The 12,879-nt window shown below is 33.4% G+C and overlaps 1 protein-coding gene across 6 annotated transcripts in view; it reads left to right on the top strand.

Moving 5' to 3' along the window:
- Positions 1–12,879, top strand: part of LOC135208419 (unconventional myosin-XV-like) — a 263,067-nt gene that overhangs the window by 133,166 nt on the left and 117,022 nt on the right. For all 6 annotated transcript variants that reach the window (XM_064240571.1, XM_064240568.1, XM_064240569.1 and 3 more), the window contains 11 exons: positions 2,056–2,189; positions 2,477–2,650; positions 3,323–3,483; positions 3,620–3,789; positions 4,055–4,279; positions 5,568–5,667; positions 5,847–6,048; positions 6,714–6,904; positions 7,049–7,224; positions 8,926–9,127; positions 10,848–11,113. In XM_064240571.1, the coding sequence (XP_064096641.1) occupies positions 2,056–2,189; positions 2,477–2,650; positions 3,323–3,483; positions 3,620–3,789; positions 4,055–4,279; positions 5,568–5,667; positions 5,847–6,048; positions 6,714–6,904; positions 7,049–7,224; positions 8,926–9,127; positions 10,848–11,113 (2,001 nt within the window). The remainder of the gene's footprint in view (positions 1–2,055; positions 2,190–2,476; positions 2,651–3,322; positions 3,484–3,619; positions 3,790–4,054; positions 4,280–5,567; positions 5,668–5,846; positions 6,049–6,713; positions 6,905–7,048; positions 7,225–8,925; positions 9,128–10,847; positions 11,114–12,879) is intronic.

The following is a 12,879-nucleotide window of genomic DNA, read 5'->3' as shown; positions in this document are numbered from 1 at the left end:
ACTTAGGGTAGAGGCTGAGGTCTCTCAACTGTCAACTTTGCTTTTGGTCTGAATTTTTTCCTATAAAGAACAATTGCATGTCATCAATTTTGTTGACTACAGTCTTCTGTTTCCAACTAAACCTGATTTTACATCCTAAAATATTAACATTAGTTTGATCTCTGATTTCACTGGAAGGTAACAACTGTGAACTCTCAAATGCAAACTTATTGTATCAGGTACAAAAAGATAGTTCTTTCTTTTAACAAATTCTTTCACTCCTGCCCTTTCATACTGTATTTTTCTTATGTAAGTACTCTGGTTTAGAAAAACACTTGAAATGCTTTTAAGCCTTACTAGATGGGTAAATATATCAATATGCAGCTCCTCAGGCCAGGTAAACTTTGAGGTCCTCCAATTTATGAGCAAAAACATTAATGGAAAGAGGAAGATATGCAAATGTACATGGTGAAGGAAAACAAATTCTCAAAAATTTTCCTACCTTCCACGAGAAGTTGAAAAGGACTGTTTATAACCCCTTGTGGGGCCTCTTTTACAAGACAGTCGTAAATTTTACCAACTTGTATGTTTTTTCTATAAGCAATTTTATTTTTTTTCGTAAATTTATAATTACAGTTCACACAATATCAAAACATAAGAAATAAAATCAGTAATAAAAATTCTTAGCATATTTGTTGAAAAATATTTATGTAAATTTACCAAGAACAAGATTCAGTAACTTTTTTATTTGTGCATGTTTTTCTAATATTTATTTGCACTTTTCTTTACAAAATTAACATTTACAACTGACTTACTATCGTAAAAGACAAGAACTAAAACCAACAGCAGCCCTTTGGTATATTTATGAGCAAATTTGTAAAAAGACATCATATGAGACAGAGAAGTAGTACATTCCACCTCAAAGTCAAGTTCAGTACTAAGCTTGCATGAGCTGCCGAGTCTTGATTTTGGCCAGTACAAAAGTTGTCATTAGTGAATTTATGGGATATAGAAATACTGGCACGTCTTTCCCACCCGATTCATACTAATTTACATATTTAATTTTTATTACGGCGCTGAATAATCCTGACGAGTTCCGGCGCTTGGTCCTCAAGACCTAAGTTTCATTATCAATTGATCAATCAGTCTACAGGATCAGTCTGTCCACCACCCCAAACCTATTACTACTACTCCTGAGAAGCTATCCATCCATTAAGGGTTAAATGCCACCTTCCTCCCCACCTCTCTCTCTCTCTCTCAATCTTCTTCGTTCTCTCTTCTCTTCTCTCTCTCTCTCTCTCTTCTCGTCTCGTCTCTCTCCTCCTCTCCCTCCCTCCTCTCCATCCCTCCTCTCTCGCTCTCTCTTGCCGGTCTCTCTCTCTCTACAACAGAAAGCATTTTACTCTCATGTAATTGTTTTTATATAATATTTGATACCATGAAATCAGATTAGAATTAGTTCTGCTTATGCCCAAGAAGATACATTAGAAAATCCCTTATTTAGGGGGATTTGATTCAGACTATGTGGCAGAAGGCTAAGTGGAGTAGACTAGAGTCAGAGTTTTTAACCCTTTCATACAGTGGTAAACTTAACAAATGAAAGTCACACAATACATAGTGCTATTTCAGGTTGCAATTTCATGGATTGTGGAGTGTTTGCCAAAAAACAATAAAACTTAACAGTTTGTGATAATTGCATTCACAGTTCCTTTGATGATGAATAGGAACCCTTGCTCGACAGTAAACAGCCATATGCTATTTATGTGCAGTGCTTTAGTGGTGATCAAACAAGGCTAGTGTATGTCTGATGTTACTAATCTGGAATTTTTCAGTCTACTTAGTGTCTCCTGCTTATAAAATAGCCCATGCATATTTTCATGCATATTTTCACTGATGCATATTCATTAAAAAGATGTAAGAGAATATGTTAATGTCTTCTGCAAAGCTCTTGTAAATACAAATATGTAGTGTGTATTTAACAGTTTCCCTTGTTCTATGTTTTTCTTATAAAATTCAGTTTCATTTACAAAATTCAGTTTCATTTCAAGATAATAAGTGTTTTTGCCTTCTCTCAAGATTGGGAGAAACCACATGGGGAGAGAAATATTGTCCGACCATCTGCACCAGTCCGTCCAGCTGCCATCCATTATAATCTACCACATGACATAGATTACTACCCATATTCTAAGTTCACAAATGTATATTTCAAGGTGAGGTTCTTATGTTGGTAATTCCCTTGTGAACTTGATAAACATGTTTAATTTTAATGCGTTAAGTTTGATGAAAGCCAAATTCTGTCATATATTTTAGAAGGCCTAATAGACAAATTAAACATAATTAAAATAGTAATATGAATGAGTTAGAAAAGTTAAAGTCATACTGATTGGCAGTTTCACCCACAGTATCCACAGATTATAATTGGGAAAATGAAATCTCATGTGAGATTAATAGTGCTAAACTTATACATTGTTGCACAGTACAGAAATCCTTTTTTCAGTCTCATCTTTGGGGTATGAAACGAGAACCAATTAAGACTCCTTTCCTGTCGAAGTCTCGTGATGCTGATTATAGTGATTCCCTAGCAATCTTCAAGTTGATTCTCAGATTCATGAATGATCACACACTTGCTGGATCTAGGGAGACTGTTTTAGGGAACTACATTGCTAATAAGGTGAGTGAATTTCTTCTTAGGTGTACATTTTTTGTAGTCCAATAAATTAAGCCTTGTAATCCTTTTTACATGATTAGTTTCAGGTAGCATAGTGTGAATTATTTTATTTCAGACTTAATTCGAGCAAAAATGTTGATAATGTTTTTATGTACTTTGTTCTTTCATTTAGTTTTATTGTATGATTAAATAGAAAAGTTTTAATTTTAGTCCTAAGATAGTGCCTAAAGCATTAAAGGTTAAAAAAACTTTTATTTAGATATTTTTTAAGAAGAAGAGTACTGTATGTATTTGGGATTCTAGATTTTTGGCATTCAAAGAAACTCATGGGATTAAGGTACATAATTGCTAACATTTTAATAAATAATGTGGATTAGTTTTAGTGTATTTAATGTTGTGTGTACAGTATTTGGAATAGAGTGTAGAATTTTTTATTTAATATGAGGTTTATATTTTACAGTTGACTATGATACCTGCAAATCAGTTGTCTCTGTTAGTTGTAGCACATGTAGCCTGGTTTAATTTTTTCATGCAATAAAAAGTCTAATGATATGATTCACAGTTTATGAATTATATCTCATGATCCTGTGTAATTACAGGGCAATACTTTTATAAATTTCGTATCGGTAGTAAGTCGCTAAAACTAATTTTCTCTTACAATTTTGCTGTTTTCAGGGCTTAATAAATAAACGGTTACAAGATGAAATTATATGTCAGTTAAGCAATCAAACATGGAAGAATGACAATAATGCAAATGCTGAACGTGGATGGCTGCTACTTGCTAATTGCTTATCCGTCTTTCCACCTTCTTCAACACTATATAAGTATATTTTAAAGTAAGTATTTCTTTCTAAAAACAAATTAATTTGTATTTGTGTGATTCACCTAATGCATATACGTAAAGGTTGATTGAAAAGTAGTTTGTGGCAGTGAATGTTAAATGTAACTTCTTTTAATCCTGACCTTTTTCAGACATGTTTCTGACCATGGACTCAATGGCTATGCTAATTTGTGCCAAAGAAAATTGCTTTCTTCACACAAGCATTCATCAGGTGTTGCTAGATCGTACCCTCCAACTGATTTGGAGTGGAGAGCTAATCGTAAGAAGTCTCGCATGGCTCTGGAAGCAAGATTTCCCGATGGTAAGTAATGTAAAATGTAGAAAGTCAAAGAGAAATGGTACTGACATTTTGATACAAAATATTGATTTAATCTAGATGATTTCTTGTCTGTTTCAGGTAGCATTCATATTGGAATATGTTTTAAATAATTATGTCTATAACTTAAATCTTGACTGGGATAGTTTCTTATCTGTTTCAGGTAACGTTTATATCAGAATTTGGTTTGAATAAGATATGTCTATAGCTTAAATCTTGACTGGTTTCCTCTTCTTATGTAACCTTTTAGGAAACCATGGGATAGCTGAAGTTGATTCATGGACAACTGGAGAGGAATTTGCATCAAGATTGTTAGAAGAAAGAGGAATTAATGAGACTTCAGGCTGGACAGTAGCTTTAATAGAAGATGATACAATGACAGAAATGCCAGGGATGGAGTACGTGCTTGATCTCATTGGTGAAAGAGAACTGCCTCCAGGTTTCCCTAGGGGGACTTCAAGCTTTTTACACTCAGGTATGACTTTTAAAAATAATCAAATGTACCTTTTATTTTTTTTACAAAAATTTGTCTCCTCTTTCTCATGAGAAAGTGAATTATTTTTTCTAAAATTTTCTAAAATAAGAAAGATATGATAATTAAGCTGTGTACATAAAAGATATAAATCTCTTATATCTAAACCTACAAGTTATGTAGGATTTGAAGTCAACAAGCTTCATCTTCAAATGTTTCTAATTGACTGGGATTAAAGAATATTGTATATGATATTATTAATGCACTTAATCCTATTAGGTGTAGTGTATCAAAGAGTAGTGTTTTGGTACTTTAGTATGTCTTGACTTATGATTGAGGATTTGAAAATAGAATGGCAGAGTATGCAATGATGCAACCCATGTTGCAGTTATTTATTCACCTCAATGTGAAATGAAGTGTGTGTTTACTTTAATAGAGGTAGGGAATGGTGTTGGGACAATTGTATAGGTTGCTAGGACAGCACTGCTGTAGAGAGACTGAAATGATATGTCACTGAATCCTTTTGATAAATGATATACTTTATCTGTTGATTAAGTTGGGGGAAACCACTTTTGGGGGCAGCAGTATTGTGTTAGGCCCAATGCTGCTTTGAGGTGCTGTGTACCATCATTTCAACTTATAAAACATTTCTCACTATTTAATGCATGTACACAGTATATATCTATTTGTTTTTAGATCTATGTATTTATTTGTTAGTATATTTCTGTTTCTTGTTTCTTCTGTGTTTTAATGTACCATCTCTTTTCTTTACTTTAATTTTCTTTTTTTTCACATGAGTGCATTCTCTACTGTGGAGAGAATGCACTCATGTGCATATGGAAACATGTCTTTGTTTTCCATATGAATGCATACACATTAATTAATTAATTAATTAATTAATAAATAATGATAATAATAAAGTAGTTGACCATAGGTATATTAGAGTTTAAAGAGTAAACATTTTAGCTGTTTGCAAAACTTTTTACATTTTATTGCAACTTTTATATTGATCAGTAAAACATGCTGGTTAATGATGTTTTGAAACCATTGGTGAAGTTCTTTATTTGTAATATCCAGATCATTGGATAAAATGGTGCTATAAAATTCTGATTCAAAATCTCTCTTACTTTTCTGTTACTGGTAAAACACCATGTGTAAAGAATTCATTGACCATTGTGGTGAAAAAGATGTGAAAGGATGAATTTTCAGATTAGAAAAGGATAAAAATGAAGATAGCATTCTTTTCAGCAGAAAAATAAAAAGATCCTTTCTCTTTGACAATATTTTGCAGGTACTCGTACAGAAAGAAGGTCATCTGCACCAGTGCCTCTTCCTGGTATGGATGTCACAGATGGTACTGGTTTTGATGAATCTCCAGTTGTGGCTCGAAGGTATGTTTGTATTTGCAGTGATCTAAAGTAGAATTTTTGTGAAGGAGATCATATATCAATTTTAGTATTATGTCCAATTTTTTTACTGTGCTGTACTACTATGAAAAAGTTTAAGTAGAATCCTGTTGTGGAGCACAAAAATAAAATCTATATCTTATTCCTCTTGAAACTTAATCCAGGACCCGCTCCCCCCCACCTCTCACAAGGAAGCTCTCCCGAGAGGCACTGGAAGCCCATGATCAAGTGATGGGTACTGTTGAGAAGAATGGAGAAAATGGTATGGGTTTGTCTCGAACATCAGCTCTCAATAATCGTTACTTTGATGACAAAAACAAGAGTAGATCACTTGATAATCTGCTTGATGGGCCCGCTGACATACAGGTAATATGCAGTGCAATAGTTCATATTTTATTTATACATTTACTTTTTTGCTTTTGTTGGGAAATGTTTTTGGGGATGGTAGAACTCCTAACCATAAAAGGTTTCCAGCTGGCACCAGTAGATTTATCCTATTAAGACTGAAAGTTTGTTAGCTGTGAAAAATAAAAGTTGATTAAAAAGTTGCCATTTTTAAAAATTATCTTTCATGTTTTGTACTTTATGATGAGGAAACCATAAATATTAACTTACATTTCCCTCATCAAGTGACTGCAGTCCACCGATATCTCTGATTTTACTTTTATTATAGTAGTTTCTAAATGTGCCAAGCAGACAGGATAGTACATATAGAGCAAAAATTGGTGTGGACAGTTTGTTTGCAAAATTAAAATCCTAACCAATTTGCCTGTTCCAAAATTCAGGTCTAAACAGACAGTATTTATGATTGACATGTATGCTTTTATGTACTGTGGTTTGTGGCACTTTTGTAGATTGTATAAAACAAGTAATATGCCATTCTGCTTTACCCTCATTACTTTATATGTTATTATTTTTATAAAAGATTAGTTTATCCAGACCTCTGAGCCTAATAAAGGCTCTTCTTGGGCTGGTAAAGTTTATATGAATCACTATACTTTGTTACAGAGGATGTTTTTCAATTTTTGCAGTTACTTGGACTTTCGGGAAGCAGGTTAAATGATCGATACCATAGTGTTGAAAGGTTAACAGAGCAAAGAGCTCTGTTTACAGGAAGAGGTGCGCAGGACCTTGATAATCTTGAGTCAGTTTCTCAACATGGTGCTGCAAAATCCCTTTCTGGTTCCCGTACTTGGAATAAATATGATCTTATGGAGGAGAGGTAACAAAGAGAAATATACTGTATTATGATAGTTTCTGTTGTATGTTTAGTAAAATTTTTTTTATTAATATATGTTTTATAAGGCCAGTACTGTTGTAATGCATTGTGTTTTTGGATAAGTTACTGATTTTTTTTTTATGACAGAAATGGTGACGATGAAACAAAGACAGAATACTCACGCATATCAAATCGCTATATTAAAAGCAGCCATGCAGGTAGAAGAGGATACCCAGGATCACACCATTCCAGTAGAGCTCATATTGAGCGAGAGTATCTCAAGTCATCTGCCATGTCTGATACAAGCGAGGCACCTTCACTAGGTATGACTTATTTATATAATTCTGTAACAGTATTTCATTATTTATGTAGTCTCTACACAATTTTAGAATCCCTGAACAATGGTTCATGAAAGCTTCTACATAGAAATAAATAGTACACATACGTATATTTTTTCAATAGATAATTTGGCTGTACATATGATAGTGACTTGTTTGGTGTGGTATGTCTTAATGGCTGTGTAATGTCTTTATGGATGAAGAAATAGGTGAAATCAGACAAAGGACAGAGATTTAGGTGCAAAGCTGTTGGATGAGGAAATGGGTTGTAAATAGTGTGTGGAATGGCAGGTGTTTATGCTTGATACAATACTGATTAGGAGTAGTACAAAGAAACTCCAAGACTACTGAAAGAATTTAGAAGTGATTGCGTGAGGAGAGTAAATGTGAAGGTAAAAGGACCCAAACATGGATAGTGCAACAGTGTAATTGGTTGATATAAGTATTTTGGAGTAAATATAATGAATGGTAGGAGAATCAGTCAAAGAGGTGACTCACAGAATAAGAACAATGAAGGTAGCAAGGTTTGTGCAAAAGACAGGGAGGAAAGTAGGACTTTCTGTAGATGCCAGGGTTGGAATGTATGAAAGGATCGTCAGGTATGAGGAGGCAGTGACATTGTCTTCATTTTTCCTTGGCATCCTTCCCAGTTATTGGAAGTGGTTTAGTGTTGTTTGTAGTGAAATAATTATTTTGCTTATGCTTATTTATTTATTTGTGGCATTACAATGATTTACAAAAAAATTTGACATTAGATGACTTCTCTTTGGTTTTGAATCTATTTTAATTCTTTACTTGTAAGCAAGTAAGTCCAATACTATGTAACGTGTTTTCTTAACAACTCACTCAACTCCAGCTGTTTCACACACACACCCAATGTACATTGTCTGCTAAAGTGTTGCTTGCATTTCGTAATGTGGTTTATACCATGAGAGAGAGAGAGAGAGAGAGAGAGAGAGAGAGAGAGAGAGAGAGAGAGATGTCTATGCATAGCACTGAACTAAAATTGTACAAGATCAGCATACAAATGTATATGCACATGTACATGTGCATTCAGCACAGGTTTTGATAGAAAGGCTTTGATAAAATGTATATTACTCATTCATAAGGAAACCAACTTGCTAAAACAGTTTATATCCTTTGTAAGCTAGATTTACTCACAAATCTAATGACATAAAAATAACACTAAACATTATCTAAGCATCAGTATTCTACTTGGGGTAGAGATGTTGTTAGAACAATTGGGGTGAAGTTATGTTCCTTGCTGTCTTAACTTCTTAATGCAGTAGATACACATGAAATAATTTAAGCAATTTTTCAGGTATTCTTTATTTATTATAGACTCAATGAAATAATTTATTTTTCAGGTAGTCTTTATTTATTATAATTATGGACTCAGTGAAATAATTTAAGCAATTTTTCAGGAATTCTTTATTTATTATGGTCTCTATGAAATAAGTTAAGCAGTTTTTGAGGTGTTATTCTTTATTTATTATGACTCAATAAGGATTGCCCAAAAAAAGCCTGTTTTAAAATGAGATGTGAAAATCAGAGTAGATTAAATTTAAGCAAGCTGGAAAGAAAGGTGAAAAGTTAACTTCTAAAACTTGGATACTTTGATTGATAACACTAATGTACAAATGAAGAAATCATACATTGCTCTACAGCATTTGTCTTTCCTTACAGCATCCCATGTACGTCGGGTACGTGTACCATCTCAGGCATCTGATGTAGATCAGTTTGTGGATGATCTATTCATGCCAGTCTTGAATGCCCAACTGGATGAACTGTCTGATGCTCGTTCACTTGCAGCATCAATTAAAGGGGGAAGTAAAAAGTCTAGTCAAGGAGATGACCTTGATCTGGATGACACAGTTCTCTTTGCAAGGTAGGAATTGGTATGAATTTAGCTCTTATGGTTTAAAGCAATATTATTCTGGATACAAAACAAATTTTTTTTTATCAGGAATTTTAAGTAATTAATTTCCTTGAATAAGAGGAATTCATTATCTTTTTCTGTTTACATTAAGTGAAATTAGAAATGTTACTACATTAAGTGAAATTAGAAATGTTACTGTTAATGAGAGTACTATATATGATATTTGCTGTATATTGAAGTGATTGACAAGATTTTTAACATTAATCATTAATGTGAAGTTGTAATTATGTAATACACCTTTATAAAAAATATACAAATTTTGCTGTATTGGCTATAAATAGGAGTACTACTTCCTGTGAATGATATTGTCATTGGTATCTAATAGTTTTGTTGATTCCCTTTCTCATGATGATTGTGCTGTACGGTAGGCTGAAGAGTTAAGATTGATAAAAAAAAAGAAAGATGGAAATTGCTACATAGCAGTAATACTAATCATTAAAGTAACCTGTAAACAAGATATATACAGGCAGTCCTGGTTTATGACGGGGTTTCCGTTCTTGAGACGCATCGTAAGCCAGAATATCATCGAAAATCAAAAAAATCCAAAAAATCGTAAGCCAGAATATCTTCGAAAATCGTCAAAAGTCCTAAGAAAACCTTACTTTTGAGGGTTTGGGTGTGTTGAAAAGTATGTAAACTATTTTTATTGTTTTTTCATAAAAAAAACTTCAAATACTGTATTGGCTATTTTGCCTTTTTGGAGTCATATTTCTTGCGTTGGATAGGCGTTGTAAGCGTCCTAACCTTGGAGCATGTGTCGCAAACCTGGAAATAATTTCTGATGAATGTAATTGAAAAGCATAATAACCTTGGAACGTCGCAAGCCGAAACCATCGTAAACCAGGGACTGCCTGTATTTTCATTACCTATATCGAAACTGCATAACATAAAGTCAACTTCTCCCCTCAGTCCAATATCTGACTGAAATCTGAAACTCCTTGTCACTGAGTAAATGATTGAAGTTTATTGGTTTATTTCTAATTTAGAGCAAAATTATTTGTGCAAATGCTGAATTTTTAAAAATTTATTTTTGTTTTCATTCGTCTACTGTATTGTGAGCATAAATTTTAAGTACGTAGTAGTATAGTGAGTTGATCCTTTTTACATTTTTACTCTTGAATAATAATCCTTAGATTACTTATAAATGACATTTTCCAATGCAGTTTTTTTACTGGCCAATGTATTAACTGATGAAATATGCCCAAAATACCAATATTAAGGATTTCCGTGGACTGTGCGCTTTTAAAATGAAATACTGTCTAAGAAAGCAAGGTAAAAGAAACAATTAAGATTACCTTGAGAGTAATGAGGTTTTGAATTTACTTATGTGGTACGGAAGAGATGTTTAATAGTAGATGTATTTAGGGAGAGAAAGATGGATGTTTTGGTATTTATTGCAGTTTTGTACATTTGTAATTTTTAAATGTTGGTCTTTATGTAAGTACACCGATGAATTTTAAAAGAAATTAGCTGGTCTGTTCCCATTAAAATATAGCCTTAATCTTTGTTAATAATATTGTTTTATTATGGGTGTGGACTCTGTTAATAAGAATAGTATTAATAGTAATGTATTATTAATAATGATAATGATATGGATGATTATTTAACTAACAAAACTGACCATTTCTTGTAGATTAACTATATTATTGTCTTTGCCTCTACTTTTTAGAACACGTCAAGGATCATTCCGACGCCAGAGTCTACTCAATGTTTTGCAAGAAGTTGATTTGAATGAGTCCCTTGTGGCTCTAACTACGGAGTCCATGCTACTCGATGCGCTAAAAGGTGGTGGTCAAGGTGCTGCTGAAGTTGAAACAGCTGCACATCCAACAACCACATCAGCTGGATTCTTCCCAAATACCTCCGCTTCTGGTACTCCAAGTTCTCCTCCCCCATTCTTGCCCACAAATACAGTGCCTCTTTACTCCTCAGGTGGTAAGTTATACTTCACAGAGATCTGTGTTTTTTGCATAATGTTTCTCCATTTCTATTACTATTAGATAATATTGTACTCAAATTCTATGGAATTTTACAAAAGTGTAAATTTCCTTTGGAAGAATCAACTCTCCCTCATATCAAACCGGTATAGTATTTATGGATTATATCACGTTTCTGCCTTTACGTGAACTGATGATAAGTATTTTGTTCTTAAGCAGGAGTGTCCTTATACAATTGCAATCTTGTTATTTTACTCCTCACATTAAGACTGGTTAGGGGTAGTAAACCATGAGCTGAATTGCCACTTGCAACAAAAAAGGATAAGTTTTGTGTGGTTGAGATATTTCTAAATTGTTTAGAAGCATAAGTCTTGTACGATAGTCTGCTGCGTCATGTTCAGCTATGGTTCAAGAAAATAGAACATCTGTATATGTATAGCACTATTGTATATGGAAATCACTTTTGTAAATGATGTATATTTTCATTGTTTAACCCTTAGGAACCGGGGTAAAAAATCCTTATGCAGCACCCCAGAATGGGGAAACTTTGAGGTCGGCCAATTTAAGAAAAAACCACTTCATTGGAAAGAGAAAGATATGCAAATGCACATGGTGTAATTAAATTTTTTTATTTTATTTTCCATACCTTCTACAAAAAGTCGAAAATGACTATTAACAATCCCTTGTGGGGTCCTTTTTACAAGACAGTTATAAATTTTACCAAGTTATACATGTTTTTTCTAATAACTAAATTTATTTTGTTTTGCAAAATTATAATTACAGCTCACACAAAAATAAAATCGGTAACAAATTCTCCCCATATTTATTGTAAAATATGTACATAATTTACCGAGAATGAAGGTACAGTAACTTTTTTGGATTTAGAAATGTTTTTTCTAATATTTCTTTGCACTGTTTCTTTGCAAAATTAAATTTATAACTGACATAATGTCTTAAAAGATAAGAACTAAAACCAACAGTAACCCCTTGGTATATTTGATATAATTTATAAAAAGATGTCATGTGAGACAGAGAGGAAGTACATCCTCCCTTAAAGTCAAGATCACAACTAACCTCCTGAGCTGCCCAGTCTTTCAGTCTAAAAGTTGACATTAGTGAATTTATATGCTATATAAGTAATGGCTCCGCTTTCCTGCCCGATTCCCCCAAATCGATGGCGCGTAATACATATTGTTACTCACCATGAGTGAACCCATCCACCACCCAAAACCTGTTATTACTACTCATAAGGGTATCCGTCCATTAAGGGTTAATTAAATCTTCAAGTAAACTTTTTGTATACAACATTTTTTCTTGTTGTATTTTTCACAATTTTCTCTTATACCGAAGTTTTTCATTCAGTTCTGTGTACTTTTGATAATTCAGTGCAAACAATGTGTTCCCTGTCAGAAGCTAGGATAGCATTGTTTTGATTTATTATCTATCTGAAGGTCTTGCCATAGCTATTGAACCTAGTGGCCAGATTACTCACATTGCATGTAGTTACTTTCAGAGATTTATTTTATCTTGCCAGTTTCAAATCATGTGGCTCATTGATGATTTAAATATATTAGGTTACCTCACAAGTCAGTTTTATACTGCCTCACAAGTCAGTTATACACTGCACTGCCTTACTTGATCTGCTGGTCTCCATGCTGAAAATTATACATACGCTAGAAATTTCCTCTAGAATTCATTCAGTGCAATGTGGGCATTACTTAAGGTTCTTTGCAGCATTCCCCTGGCCCCTAGCTGCAACTACTT

Source organism: Macrobrachium nipponense, chromosome 35 (genome assembly GCF_015104395.2).
Source record: "Macrobrachium nipponense isolate FS-2020 chromosome 35, ASM1510439v2, whole genome shotgun sequence".
NCBI classification, from domain to species: Eukaryota; Metazoa; Arthropoda; class Malacostraca; order Decapoda; family Palaemonidae; genus Macrobrachium; species Macrobrachium nipponense.
Note: the sequence above shows the minus strand (reverse complement) of the source record. Positions and strands in the feature narration are given on the sequence as shown.